At 40.7% G+C, this 15,469-nt stretch overlaps 1 protein-coding gene across 1 annotated transcript; it reads right to left on the bottom strand.

The window, feature by feature from the left end:
* Positions 1–6,822: 6,822 nt before the first annotated feature.
* Positions 6,823–10,729, bottom strand: LOC113039699 (beta-microseminoprotein-like). The gene is made up of 4 exons (XM_026197720.1): positions 10,687–10,729; positions 10,334–10,418; positions 10,124–10,238; positions 6,823–7,248 (listed from the first exon to the last, which is right to left on the bottom strand). The coding sequence occupies exons 1-4, from the start codon at positions 10,687–10,689 to the stop codon at positions 7,128–7,130; spliced, it is 324 nt and encodes a 107-aa protein (XP_026053505.1). The 5' UTR covers positions 10,690–10,729; the 3' UTR covers positions 6,823–7,127.
* Positions 10,730–15,469: the final 4,740 nt, after the last annotated feature.

Here is a 15,469-nt window from a genome sequence, read left to right as displayed (position 1 = left end):
AGGCATATATATATATGTATATATATATATATATATATATATATATATATATATATATATATATATATATATATACGTATATATATATATATAATGTGTATGTGTCATATTGCATGTTATCTCTGTTCACCACTCTGGGCTTTTAGCTCTTACATTAACATTATGCAACATGAAATAAACTATCTTTTCAATAATTCATACATATACAGTAATATGCGCAAAGCAACACGTATATGCTTTACATCTGGGCTTTTTAGTGCCATTGAACATTAATCAATACAAGAAAACTTTTTAATTGAACACATTATATTCATAACCTGGTGTTGGGAGTACATACCTGTTAAATTTCAAAGAGAGCAAAAATTCAGGATTCAATCCTCGGATTAGAATCAGCCTAACATAAGAAAAAGGACAACTGAAACGTGGGCTGTGACACAAGAGGATAGAATGACGATCGCTAACATACAGCTAAACAAAACACTAGGTTAGCTATGTTGGCAGTTTCTCAAACTCTCAAAACAGCAAAATTCTCGACACATCTCAATTAAATGTAAGTGCACTCATCATAAATTACACATACACGTTACCATGTGCTCTGAAACTAAAGTTTTAACAGGTATATCTCAATCTTTACATTGCACTAACGTGAACACATACCTCTCTCAATCACGTAGAATGCAGACTGACAAAAGAACGCGAAAATCCATTATATGACCTCACATCCAATAGAGGGCGCACATACACAAAAAATAACTCTCCCAATACCTATAAAGCTACCATGACATAACTGAACAATACAGTATTTTGGTGAAATAAACTCACAAACAATAGAAAATAAAAGATAAAAGGTTGCAAAAATATATGTCATTCTTTGACCTGTTACAACCGCATGGCTGTGATGGTCTTCTGCGCCACCCTGGTGTCCTCCTCCCTCCTGGTCTCCTTGTGGTTGTTGTTGTTTTGTTTTTTCACTTCCTGTCTCTGTTTCCCTCTGTGAACCTAGCCCTCCATCCCTCCCCCTGGTCCTCCACCAGTCCACCTCCCTCCTGGTCTCTGTGTTCCTTGGTTTGTTTTGTGTTCGATGCTCCGAAGAGGAGGGGGTAATGTCACGGTGTCTGGTCTGTAATTCCCTGGGTGTCCAATAGTGGTCTCACTTCTCCATAGGCACCCCACTGCAGGCACTACATTTCCCACAAAGCCTTGTCCCTTCATCACGGTTAATTGCACACCTGTCATTCCACTCAGCTGTCTCCACTTCCTTCATTCCCTGTCCACATATACCAGTCTTTCTCATTCTTTTTTCATGGAGTCCTTGTTTTCCGTCACCCGTTTTTTTTTTTCACGTTCCCTTGTGTTTTCTAGTTTCTAGTTTCCGGACTGATTTTGTGTTATGACTTCGTGAATTAAAACCCTGCTATTGGATCGCTCGCTTCCTGTGTTCAATCGTTACAGTTTTTAAAGAGTAATGAAAATGTTTTGTGTTAAGAATGTAACCATGGTTCCCTGAATGAGACAAAAAAGTTAAAGGTTAAGAGGGAGGTGTTGCTACAAGTTTTTAAGTATTTCTCAGAGGCCTGATTTCAAGTATGATAAGTTTGAAGTAATGGTGCTTTATGAATGATTGCTACATGCTATGGCATGCTAGTCCACATGCGTCCATCTAGAAGTGACAGCTTGTTAAATAATCTGTATTACAAAAAGGAAATAATAATAATAATAATAATAATAATAATAATAATAATAATAATAATAATCAAATCTTTTTAATTAAGATTAATAAAATCTTTAGATTATTCATCATTATGTATTGCTGTCAAGGTATCTAGTTTTTAAAGTGCTTTGTTATTTGGAGCTGTTTGGTAAATCGCGACCTATCTTTGTTTGTCTAATAAAGTGCTTCAGTGACAGATCAGATGTATGAAGTTATACAAGTTATACCGTAATTAAAACGTGACAGTCTTTAATAGTCAGTAAAACAAAGGCAGAACAATGTATAACACCAAGCTGGCAAAATATCTTAATGTTGACGCACGACTAAACAAAGGTAGAACACCATAACTAATTTTGAGCATTCCAAACAAAGTGAAAGAGTCTTAACTGTTATAAAGTGTCCTGCCTTGGTTTCTCATGGGCTTTTTGAAGTTACAGTTAAGATATATTTATAAAAAAAAAAAAAACTATGAAATAGAGTCAAGATACTTATATACATGACAAAGGATGTCTTGAATGTCCCACAAATATCAATAACAAATTTTTGACCAAAATCGAAGTTACAGTCTTTTGCCTTTGCATGGCAGACTGTCTAACACTTGATGGCTGCTCTCTCAATACTTCATCATCAGTTAGGGACCTAGTTGTGCTATTTGATAGCAATCTTTCCTAAAGTCATGTTTCTAGCATTTGTAAAACCTAATTTTTTCACCTTAAAAATATATCTAAATTACGACCTATGCTCTCAGTGTCAAATACAGGAATGCTAATTTATGCATTCATGACCTCAAGGTTAGAGTATTGCATTATTGGTAGGCTGCCCTGGATGTTTAATAAACAAAAGCTTTTTCCAAAATGCAGCAGCTAGAGTTCTTCCTAAAAATAGGAATTATGAACATATTAGCCTGGTTCTGTTGACAATGCAATGGCTCCATATTAAAGGGGGGGTGAAATGCTCGTTTTCACTCAATATCCTGTTAATCTTGAGTACCTATAGAGTAGTACTGCATCCTTCATAACTCCAAAAAGTCTTTATTTTTATTATATTTATAAGAGAAAGATAGTCTGTACCGATTTTTCCCGGAAAAACACGAGCGCCTAGAGGCGTGACGTGTGGGCGGAGCTAAAGAATCACGAGCGCGAGTAGGCTTTTGCATTGAGAGCATGTGGAAGCCGTGACACAGATCCAGAGGCTGAAATTTAACAAGAGCAGCATCAGCAAAGGCTTCTCTATGTGGTATGTACTGAAACTGTATATATTTGCTTAGCGGTTTTGGAAAATGACTAAGTTCCACTTTATGTCATCTTTTTTTTTTTTTAAGCTTTACATGTGGAAAGTGCAGTTTGATGACAACATCGCATGTTGTTTACTTGATGTGCTTACGCACCGATAGCTAAGTTAACAACACAGAGATATTTGAAGCAGTTTTACTCACCGCATGCGGTTCCAACACACGATCGTGACCCTTTTTCGTTGGGACTGCATTATGCTTAAGAAATAAACGATGTGCAAATCCGTCGTCAAACTGGGCCTTGTTTGTAAAACAAGCATCTTCGAAATGCAGGGAACAAACAAAAACACTTGCACAACTCCGTTGATGCTCTGTAAAAATAAACTCCGTCCACTGGTCCCTTAATGCTGTTTTTTTTTTTGGTAATCTGTGCAGGGTTGTCTTGCCCTGGCAACAAAAAACACACATTTCACGACGCTTTCGCTCTGATCAGTGAATGTGCTCAGCCTCTCATTGCTCTGCTATACGGGAGCGCGCGCTCTTCCGGTAGAAGTGCCTCAGGACCCATATAAGGAAATTCCGCTCCATTTAACGTCACACAGACCCATACTCGAAAAAAACTTTCCGAAACTTGTGACAAACCGGAAGAGGGTTTTTTGGAACAGAAATGTAAAAAAAATACGAATGTGTAAAAGAAATGTGTAAAAAAAAAAAACTCAGTATGCATGAAATAGCATTTCACCCCCCCTTTAAACGTTGTATACATTTAAAATCTTGCTTATTACTTATAAAGCCATGAATGGTTTAGCTCCTCAGTACTTGAGAGAGCTCTTATCACATTATAGTCCTTCACGTCTGCTGCAATCTCACAGGGGCATGGAAATAAAAATCCCATATGTTGGATGTTACCTCTCAAAGGGATAAAGAATTGTTAGGCTACATAAAGAAGAATGACATCTTCACTAATATTATTCTGATTCATTCGTATTCCGAGGTCATTGCAGCCACATAGATTCAGTCTGTATCCAGATCAGATATTCACTGCAGTCACCCAGATCCATCCAGAAGGATCTACAGATGACTACAGATGAAATTTTGGTTCCTTGCCACTGTTGCCTTTGGCTTGCTTAGGTCATCAGGTAAAAAGAGCGGAGTTTGTATGTATATATGTGATAGATGGTGTAAACAATACACAGTTAGAGACAAGGTATGCACCCCTGATATTGAACTGCTCTGTGTGTCACTCAGACCTCACTATTTGCTGAGAGAGTTTGGTTGTGTCATCATATGTGCAGTGTACATTCTACCTAGAGGCAACGCAGTTAAAGCTGCCACGTGGATCGCTGAATGTGCACATGAACAGCTTCAGCACTCACCTGGAGTCCCTATTTATATCTTGCGTGTTTTTTACCAGGCCACGCTTGAAAGTCTTATTCGCTACAGAATTACAGTCTGGTTCGGAAACTTGTCTGTTCAAATTAAAAACAAATTGGCTCATATCCACAAAACAGCTAGGAGAATCTTAGGAATAAAACAATATGAGCCCATACAGACTCCATATGAACAAGCAACAATGAGGAGAGCAATAAGTATCAGTACTGATGCCAAACATCCTCTTTTTGGCGAATACCAGACACTGCCATCGGGAAACAGACTAAGAATCCCAATGTGTAAAACTACTAGACTGAAGCTTTCATTTGTTCCTGCCTCGATAAAAATGCTGAATTCCACCAAAAATAATGCTCATTTAACATATTAGAACCTTATGTTTTGCATTATATGTATTTTATATATCAGACTCATACATTGTATTTTATATTATTATTATTATTATTGTCGTCTGTTCAGAGAACAACACTGTAGCACTTTGCCCAAGACAAATTTCCCTTCGGAGACAAATAAAGTTTACCCTTATCCTTACCCTTGCTAAGTTGGGGACACTTATTTTCTTTCAATATTGTTGACCTGATATACATAGACACCATTTTAACTGAAATGAGCTGGAAGATGACTTCACTGAATCAATGTGAATCAAAATTTAGTGTTTACTACTTTCATTATCTAACATATTATGGTGCTACACCACAGATAATATAAATAAAAATAAATACAGTATTGTTCAAAATAATAGCAGTACAATGTGTCTAACCAGAATAATCAAGGTTTTTAGTATATTTTTTATTGCTACGTGGCAAACAAGTTACCAGTAGGTTCAGTAGATTGTCAGAAAACAAACAAGACCCAGCATTCATGATATGCACGCTCTTAAGGCTGTGCAATTGGGCAATTAGTTGAAAGGGGTGTGTTCAAAAAAATAGCAGTGTCTACCTTTGACTGTACAAACTCAAAACTATTTTGTACAAACATTTTTTTTTTTCTGGGATTTAGCAATCCTGTGAATCACTAAACTAATATTTAGTTGTATGACCACAGTTTTTTAAAACTGCTTGACATCTGGGTGGCATGGAGTCAACCAACTTGTGGCACCTCTCAGCTGTTATTCCACTCCATGATTCTTTAACAACATTCCACAATTCATTCACATTTCTTGGTTTTGTTTCAGAAACAGCATTTTTGATATCACCCCACAAGTTCTCAATTGGATTAAGGTCTGGAGATTGGGCTGGCCACTCCATAACATTAATTTTGTTGGTTTGGAACCAAGACTTTGCCCGTTTACTAGTGTGTTTTGGGTCATTTTGGGGCATGTCCTCTTCAGCATAGGGCAACATGACCTCTTCAAGTATTTTAACATATGCAAACTGATCCATGATCCCTGGTATGCGATAAATAGGCCCAACACCATAGTAGGAGAAACATGCCCATATCATGATGCTTGCACCTCCATGCTTCACTGTCTTCACTGTGTACTGTGGCTTGAATTCAGAGTTTGGGGGTCGTCTCACAAACTGCCTGTGGCCCTTGGACCCAAAAAGAACAATTTTACTCTCATCAGTCCACAAAATGTTCCTCCATTTCTCTTTAGGCCAGTTGATGTGTTCTTTGGCAAATTGTAACCTCTTCTGCACATGCCTTTTTTTTAACAGAGGGACTTTGCGGGGGATTCTTGAAAATAGATTAGCTTCACACAGACGTCTTCTAACTGTCACAGTACTTCCAGGTAACTCCAGACTGTCTTTGATCATCCTGGAGGTGATCATTGGCTGAGCCTTTGCCATTCTGGTTATTCTTCTATCCATTTTGATGGTTGTCTTCCGTTTTCTTCCACGTCTCTCTGGTTTTGCTCTCCATTTTAAGGCATTGGAGATCATTTTAGCTGAACAGCCTATCATTTTTTGCACCTCTTTATAGGTTTTCCCCTCTCTAATCAACTTTTTAATCAAAGTACGCTGTTCTTCTGAACAATGTCTTGAACGACCCATTTTCCTCAGCTTTCAAATGCATGTTCAACAAGTGTTGGCTTCATCCTTAAATAGGGGCCACCTGATTCACACCTGTTTCTTCACAAAATTGATGACCTCAGTGATTGAATGCCACACTGCTATTTTTTTGAACACACCCCTTTCAACTAATTCAACTAATTGCCCAATTGCACAGCCTTAAGAGCGTGAATATCATGAATGCTGGGTCTCATTTGTTTTCTGAGAATCTACTGAACCTACTGGTAACTTGTTTGCCACGTAGCAATAAAAAAATATACGAAAAACCTTGATTATTCTGGTTAGTCACATTGTACTGCTATTATCTTGAACAATACTGTACATGAGGACCAATGATTGCGGGATGCGAAGAGACTTTCAAACAGCATAACAAAAAAAATGTTTTTGAACCAAATCACCTAACTTTCCATTCAGACATGACATCTGGAGTTAAAGAAATGACAAGATAGGGTCTGTGCTGATGAAAAAAAGCCAACAAACTGTATTGATCCTGTTTTAATTGTATAAACACAACTGTACAAAATAAGTGTAAACAAATTCTAAACTTTTAATTAAAATTTACATCAATTTATATTATTCAATTTAAATGATTTCTTGAAAAGTCTAAGGTGGTTACACCCCTGAAATGCAGTTAACAACATTGCCCAAATGCCTGTCCAATGTTGGGTTTATTTTGACATGATCCCATGTATAATGTTATTCAAATTAAACATATTAAACAAATTAATATCCTTTACATCAGCAGATAATACAAAGATGGCTTTATTTTCTTTGTTCATGGCTGTCATTTACCGAGAACACCGCCCGTGTGAGAACAGGGAACTTTCTCAAACACCTCAAATGTGCATGTAGTGTAATCATACTCCACTTGGCACTTGTCAGAATAATTAACAGGCCTCTGCATTCTACAGGAATAAAACAAAACAAAATTAATTATTATGTTTTTTATAAGTCTGATATTCTGTCACAAAATGCACACCTCTGGAAAAAAATAAGGGCATGTCCACACGTTCACAGGTTTTTTTCCATCTTTCATATAAAACAAAATCTCCATCCACATGAAAACGCAAAAGCATGCTATGAAGCACTGCCAAGAACATGCCAACCCAACTAGTGGCGATATAATCTAAACTGTAAAGCCAAGTTGACTAATTAGAAACCTAGGTGGAGATAACAGAGAAGAGTTTTTGAAAATCTTCTCCCTGACAGGAGTTTTCAAAGTGTTCGGTTTAAGTGACTTGGTGCTGCATTTGCATGTAATTGCATGTGGACCAATGGCCAAACTGCATAGAAAAAATTGAGGTTTTGAAAATACCTGCATTCGTGTGGACAGGGCTACAAGAGACCACTCTAAATTTTCCTTTAATTGGCATCTATATGTGTACAGTATGGCATCCATTCCACTGCCGGTCTGTTGAATTCCAGCACATGCATACCTCATTCTGCTTTATGAACCAAATCTCATTTAATAAAAACAAGTATAAAAAACTATTGCTCTGCTCGTTACTATATTCTCTTGCGACAGGACCAGCTGGATGGCAAAAACATTGCTAGCAGTACATCAAAAGTAATATGGAATCAAATAATAACTATTGACCAATCCAAAAGTGTAGAAAATAAAGGTTTTGAAAGAGAAAAAGAATAATAAGAATGGCAAACGCCAGCTGGGTTGAAGTACATGGTGAGGGGGGTTCGAAACAAGCTCCCGGGGTCAGCACAAAACAAGCTAAAAATCCCTTCATCAATGAGAAGCAATGTTTTGCCCAACACCTGGTCATCTAACAATTAGAGGGAGACCTGGAGATGCCTACAAATCACCCAATTTTATCAAGAGGAAGATGGATGTCCTCAAGCCATCAAACAAGCCGAACTGCTCGAATTGTTGCGCCAGGAGTGGCATAAATTCAGACACCAGTAATACTTTCGGAGAGTATGCCAAGACTCGGGAAGGCTGTTACAAAAATCAGGGTTATTATACCAAATATGGATTTCTTAACTCTTCCTAAGTTAAAACATTAGTATTATGTTGTTTAAAAAATGAATGTGAACTTGTTTTCTTTGAATTATCTGAGGTCTGAAATCATTTTTTCTGCAAATAAATATTCTGAATGACAATGTTTATTTGGAATTTTGGGAGAAATCTCATCAGCAGTTTATAGAATAAAACAAAAATGTTTATTTAACTCAGACACATACCTATAAATAATACATGAAAAAAAAAAACAGAGAAACTTTTACTGTGGTCTCAATTTTTTTCCAGAGTTGTACGGTAATTACAATGAAATTTGAAGAGTTAACTTACTCTTTTCATTAGCCTTTGGTCTTAAAACATTTTCAATTAAAGGGCTAGTTCACCCAAAAATGAAAATTAGCCCATAAATAACTTTCCCTCAAGGCATCTTAGATTTTCTTCTTTCAGATGAATCCAGTCGTAGTTAAATTAAAAACTGTTTAAAAAGCTGCTTAACCCTCTCAGGCTCAAATTAAGTTTTAGTAACTTAGTAAATTTAGTAACCTATAGTAAAGTTTTTAGTACTCCAGATTCATAAAATATGTATCTGGAGTAATAAGGTTTTTAGTTACTTTACTGTTGCAAATCTGCAACGCCTGCCTTGAGAGGGTTAATGGCCCTCAGCGGTTGTTGCAGTGCATCAGTCCAAAAGAAGTGAAATAAAAAGCACCCATCCATAATTAAAAGTGTCTCACACAGCCCCGGGGGGTGAACAAAGGCCTTCTGTAGCGAATCAAATTTTTTTTAAAGAAATGTATTCATATTCAAAATGTAAACATCATCAGCTGCAGTACGTAACTTTTGTAAAAATATATTTTTTACATATTTGTTAAACCTGTCATTATGTCCTGACAGTAGAATATGAGACAGATAATCTGTGAAAAAATCAAGCTCCTCTGGCTCCTCCCAGTGGTCCTATTGCCATTTGCAGAAACTCCATCGCTCCTGGTAAAAAACAACCAATCAGAGCTGCGGCCCGTAACTTTGTTTGTGTTCAAAATGTAGAAAAATGTATATAATAAGCGAGTACACCATGAATCCATTTTCCAAACCATGTTTTTAGCTTGTCCTGAATCACTAGGATACACCTATAATAAGTGTTTATATTCAGACTATTTTAGATTGCTTCGGGGGTACCGCGGCGGAGTAACACAGTACCTTTGTGATTCTTCATAGACATAAACAGAGAGAAGTAGTTCCGGCTACAATGTTCTTCCGCAAGACGCAAGTAGTTCTGTTTATTAACCGCTAGAGCATCAAAAGTTACCTACCGCAGCTTTAATGTAGATTGCACAAACAGTTGTACATGGAAGCATCTCCGGGCTGATGACTTATGAGGTTGGCATTTCTCATACGCTGGTGAGTCTCGTAAAAAAAAACCCAACATTTGTTAACTTCACAATTGTCACTTCTTTAGGACTGATGCACTGGAATGGCTGCTGGGTGCCATTAAAAAGCTTGAAAGACCAAAGACAATTTTTAATATAACTCTCACTAGATTCATCCGAAGGAATAAAGTCATATACACCTAGGATGACTCGAGGGTGAGTAATATATGGGCTAATTTTCATTTTTGGGTGAACTAACCCTTTAAGTGCCTTTTAAATGAAATTAAATGTATTTTTATTTAATATAAAATATACACTTCACATTTCTTTAAAATGCTCCAAAAAGTATTCATACTTATTTCCATTGTAACTTTTGTAACAGTTGTGTTGTATTTATTTTAGAAATCAATATCACTACACAGTTAAAAATGTTGTACTTACGCATCACAGCACCTCATGGAATCAGCAAAACAATTACAGTCAAAACATTTACTGTTTCTCCAAACAGATCCAGTAGGATGCCATGTCTTATCTGTCTTGTCCTGGCAAAACTTAGCTATTAAATATCAGAGAAAGAATCCAGAAAAAAAAAAAAAACTTGATAATGTGACACTTTTTAGTAATGCAATAAAAGTGAAGGACAATTTATACCTGTTGTTTCGTGTTGCACACTGAAGCAACCAGCATTGATCAGAGGAAAGACAGCACACAGAAGCAAACCAAGCACAACTGACCTCTTCACAGTCAACAAACACATTGATCCAGTGTTAATAATCTATACATGTGCTCAGTAGTGTTACAGTTATTGTATTGTTTATTATTAATTATTAATGTTTATTGTTTGTATTGCAAAATGTAATTATCATTGATGCTTAACAAGTATAAAATATTACATGCAATTGACACATATTTAATGAATCCTGCAATTGACTGTGAAAATAAACTATTAATGGTCCTAAAATCAAATTCAATTAAACTAAACAGAAACAATAAGAGAAGCTTACCATGTTTACGCCGACAGTGATTTGATTATATGAAACCAAAATCACAAAGCCTGTATTTAAGTGAACAGAGGAGGGTGGAGCAAAATGTTAATGATTTATTTGTCAAATGATTTTGAAAAATGTATATTATTATTATTATTATTATTATTATTATTATCATTATTAGGTACTAATTTCTTTTTGTGCTATGGTAATGATTATTGCAACATTTTAACAGCAGAATAAGATTAAAAACAATGTTGCAAACATACCTTTCTTATTGCATTGCAATTATATTAAAGAAACTTTACAAAAATAGCATATAGCTAAGTGTAGTGTTTTTTTTTTAACAGATTATGCTGCACATTATTCTCTACGTGCTAAGTAGAAATGTACAACATCTTATCAATGAGCTAAGTTTTAGGGACTTTGATGTCAAAGCAAACAACAGCTCAGCAACATTCCAGTACACCCAATGCATTGTTTGTTTTTTAAAGATATGAAGACATCTACTCTGTTAGTACTCTGCTTTTGTAAATCTTTCAGGGTAAGTGGGAAAGGAGTCATCAAAATACATCAAATAACTGCTGGTGTAACTCAGGGATCAGTACTGGCCCTCTTCTGTTCTCAGTGTACAAAGAATCACTGAGACGTAGACTTACATTAAGGTACATTACATTATTATATTTTTTATATATATTTTTTTATGACTGCTGTCAATTGCATGCAACTTTGGCTCAATATCAACACTATCTATAGTATGGGCAGCTGTAATGGTTTTTAAAGTGGCTTTGGAGTTTTAATTGTGAATTAAGATAGAAAATTAAGTAACACTTTAGAATAATGGTCCATTAGTCAATGTTAGTTAATTCATTAATTAACATGAACAAAAAATGAACAATACATTTATTACTGTATTTATTCATCTTTATTAATGTTAGTTAATTAAAATACTTATTTTGTTAGTTCATGCTTATTCAGAGTGCATTAACTAATGTTAACAACCCCAACGTATGATTTGAGTATCCATCCATCCATCCATCCATCATCTTCCGCTTATCCGGGGCCGGGTCGCGGGGGCAACAGTCTAAGCAGAGACGCCCAGACTTCCCTCTCCCTAGCCACTTCCTCCAGCTCTTCCGGGGGGACCCCGAGGCGTTCCCAGGCCAGCCGGGAGACATAGTCCCTCCAGCGTGTCCTAGGTCTTCCCCGGGGCCTCCTCCCGGTGAGACGTGCCTGGAACACCTCCCTGGGAAGGCGTCCAGGAGGCATCCGAAATAGATGCCCGAGCCACCTCAGCTGGCTCCTCTCGATGTGGAGGAGCAACGGCTCTACTCTGAGCTCCTCCCGAGTGACCGAGCTTCTCACCCTATCTCTAAGGGAGCGCCCAGCCACCCGACGGAGAAAGCTCATTTCGGCCGCCTGTATCCGGGATCTTGTCCTTTCGGTCATGACCCACAGCTCATGACCATAGGTGAGAGTAGGAACGTAGATTGACCGGTAAATCGAGAGCTTTGCCTTACAGCTCAGCTCCTTCTTCACCACGACAGACCGGTACAGCGACCGCATTACTGCAGAAGCTGCACCGATCCGTCTGTCAATCTCACGTTCCATCCTTCCCTCACTCGTGAACAAGACTCCAAGATACCTGAACTCCTCCACTTGAGGCAGGAACTCTCCACCAACCTGAAGTGGGCAATCCACCCTTTTCCGACTGAGAACCATGGCCTCGGACTTGGAGGTGCTGATTCTCATCCCAGCCGATTCACACTCGGCTGCAAACCGTCCCAATGCACACTGAAGGTCCTGGTCTGAGGATGCCAACACGACAACATCATCCGCAAAAAGCAGCGACGAAATCGTATGGTCCCCAAACCGGACACTCTCCGGCCCTTGGCTGCGCCTAGAAATTCTGTCCATAAAAATTATGAACAGAACCGGTGACAAAGGGCAGCCCTGCCGGAGTCCAACATGCACCGGGAACAGGTCTGACTTACTGCCGGCAATGCGAACCAAGCTCTTGCTCCGGTCGTACAGGGACCGAACAGCCCTAAGTAGGGAGCCGCCGACCCCATACTCCCGGAGCACCCTCCACAGGATGTCGCGAGGAACACGGTCGAATGCCTTCTCCAAGTCCACAAAACACATGTGGACTGGTTGGGCAAACTCCCATGAACCCTCCAGCACCCTGGAAAGGGTATAGAGCTGGTCCAGTGTTCCACGACCGGGACGAAAACCACACTGTTCCTCCTGGATCCGAGGTTCCACTATCGGCCGAATTCTCCTCTCCAGTACCCTGGCATAGACTTTTCCAGGGAGGCTGAGAAGTGTGATCCCCCTATAGTTGGAACACACTCTCCGGTCCCCCTTCTTGAAAAGAGGGACCACCACCCCGGTCTGCCAGTCCAGAGGTACTGTCCCCAACCGCCATGCGATGTTGCAGAGGCGTGCCAGCCAAGACAGCCCCACAACATCCAGAGACTTGAGGTACTCGGGGCGGATCTCGTCCACCCCCGGTGCCTTGCCACCGAGGAGCTTTTTAACTACCTCGATGACTTCAGCCCGGGTGATGGACGAGTGCCCCTCCGAGTCCCCAGCCACTGCTTCCTCAACGGAACACAAGTCGGTGGGATTGAGAAGATCCTCGAAGTATTCCTTCCACCGCCCGATGATATCCCCAGTTGAGGTCAACAGGTGCCCATCTCTACTGTAAACAGTGTTGGTAGGGCACTGCTTCCCCCTCCTGAGGCGTCGAACAGTTTGCCAGAATCTCTTCGAGGCCAACCGATAGTCCTTCTCCATGGCCTCACCGAACTCCTCCCAGGCCCGAGTTTTTGCCTCCACGACTACCCGGGCTGCAGTCCGCTTGGCCTGCCGGTACCCGTCAGCTGCCTCCGGAGTCCCACAAGCCATCCAGGCCCGATAGGACTCCTTCTTCAGCTTGACAGCATCCCTTACTTCCGGTGTCCACCACCGGGTTCGGGGATTGCCGCCTCGACAGGCACCGGAGACCTTACGGCCACAGCTCCGAGCAGCCGCAGCGACAATGGAGGTGGAGAACATGGTCCACTCGGACTCAATATCTCCAGACTCCCTCGGGATCCGGTCGAAGCTCTGCCGGAGGTGGGAGTTGAAGATCTCTCTGACAGGGGGCTCGGCCAAACGTTCCCAACAGACCCTCACAGTACGTTTGGGTCTGCCGAGTCTGTCCAGCTTCCTCCCCCGCCATCGGATCCAACTCACCACCAGGTGGTGATCAGTTGACAGCTCCGCCCCTCTCTTCACCCGAGTGTCCAAGACATATGACCGAAGGTCTGATGACACGACCACAAAGTCGATCATCGACCTCCGGCCAAGGGTGTCCTGGTGCCACGTGCACTGGTGGACACCCTTATGCTTGAACATGGTGTTCGTTATGGACAAACCGTGGTTAGCACAGAAATCCAATAACAGAACACCGCTCGGATTCAGGTCAGGGGGGCCGTTCCTCCCAATCACGCCCCTCCAGGTGTCACTGTCACTGCCCACGTGAGCGTTGAAGTCCCCCAGTAGAACTACGGAGTCTCCAGTCGGAGCACTTTCCAGCACCCCTCCCAGAGACTCCAAGAAGGCCGGGTAGTCCGCACTGCCGTTCGGCCCGTAGGCACAAACGACAGTGAGAGACCTATCCCCGACTCGAAGGCGCAGGGAAGCGACCCTCTCGTTCACCGGGGTAAACTCCAACACATGGCGGCTGAGCTGGGGGGCTATTAGCAAACCCACTCCTGCCCTCCGCCTCTCACCATGGGCAACTCCAGAGTGGTAGAGAGTCCAGCCTCTCTCAAGAAGTGTGGTTCCAGAGCCCAAGCTGTGCGTTGAGGTGAGCCCGACTATCTCTAGTCGGTACCTCTCGACCTCCCGCACAAGCTCAGGCTCCTTCCCCGCCAACGAGGTGACATTCCACGTCCCTAAAGCCAGATTCCGTGTCCAGAGATCGGGTCGTCGGGGGTCTCGCCTTCGACTGTCGCCCGATCCTCTATGCACCGGCCCCTTACGCTCCCTCCTGCAGGTGGTGAGCCCACAGGAGGGCGGCCCCACGTCACTCCTTCGGGCTAAGCCCGGCCGGACCCCATGGGGGAAGGCCCGGCCACCAGGCGCTCGCATACGGGCCCCAACCCCGGGCCTGGCTCCAGGGTGGGGCCCCGGCTGCGCCATGCCGGGCGACGTCACGGTCCTTGATTTTAAATCTGCCATAAGGGGTTTTATGAACTGTTCTTAGTCTGGCCCGTCACCAAGGACCTGTTTGCCTTGGGAGACCCTACCAGGAGCATATAGCCCCAGACAACATAGCTCCCAGGATCATTCGGGTACTCAAACCTCTCCACCACGATAAGGTGACAGTTCAAGGAGAGGATGATTTGAGTAATGCATTAGTAAATGTTGACATTAACATCAACTAAGATTAATAAATGCTGTAGAAGGGTTGTTCTTGCTTAGATCATATTTTTATAATAATAACTTCCTGTTTTCTGGATTAAAAAACAAAACAAAAACTATTTAATATAACATTTAGAGTTGCAACATATGTAAATTATTTTTTTTTAGCTATTTTCTTTTTCATAATTGTAAGATTCTTTTGTTTACAAAAGATTACATAGTGGACATTCAGCACATCTAAAAGACTGGACTTCAGTATGGAAACAAACAACAGCTCTACACAAAGGCATGATGGGAATTTACCATGTTTGAAAAGACACTAATCTTATTATATCAAACCAATCAAATAAATATTTTAACAAAGTTACATATAGAAAAACGCAATATA

This window comes from Carassius auratus, chromosome 22, assembly GCF_003368295.1.
Source record: "Carassius auratus strain Wakin chromosome 22, ASM336829v1, whole genome shotgun sequence".
NCBI classification, from domain to species: Eukaryota; Metazoa; Chordata; class Actinopteri; order Cypriniformes; family Cyprinidae; genus Carassius; species Carassius auratus.
The sequence above is the reverse complement of the archived record's forward strand: the minus strand, read 5'-3'. Positions and strand labels throughout refer to the sequence as shown.

Excerpts from the sequence above, each read along its gene's own strand:
- LOC113039699 (XM_026197720.1), bottom strand. Across the intron at positions 10,239-10,333 it reads TGTGCAACACGAAACAACAG|CTAAGTTTTGCCAGGACAAG; the intron begins GTATAAATTGTC and ends GATATTTAATAG. Across the intron at positions 7,249-10,123 it reads TCCATGAGGTGCTGTGATGC|AATGCAGAGGCCTGTTAATT; the intron begins GTAAGTACAACA and ends TTATTCCTGTAG.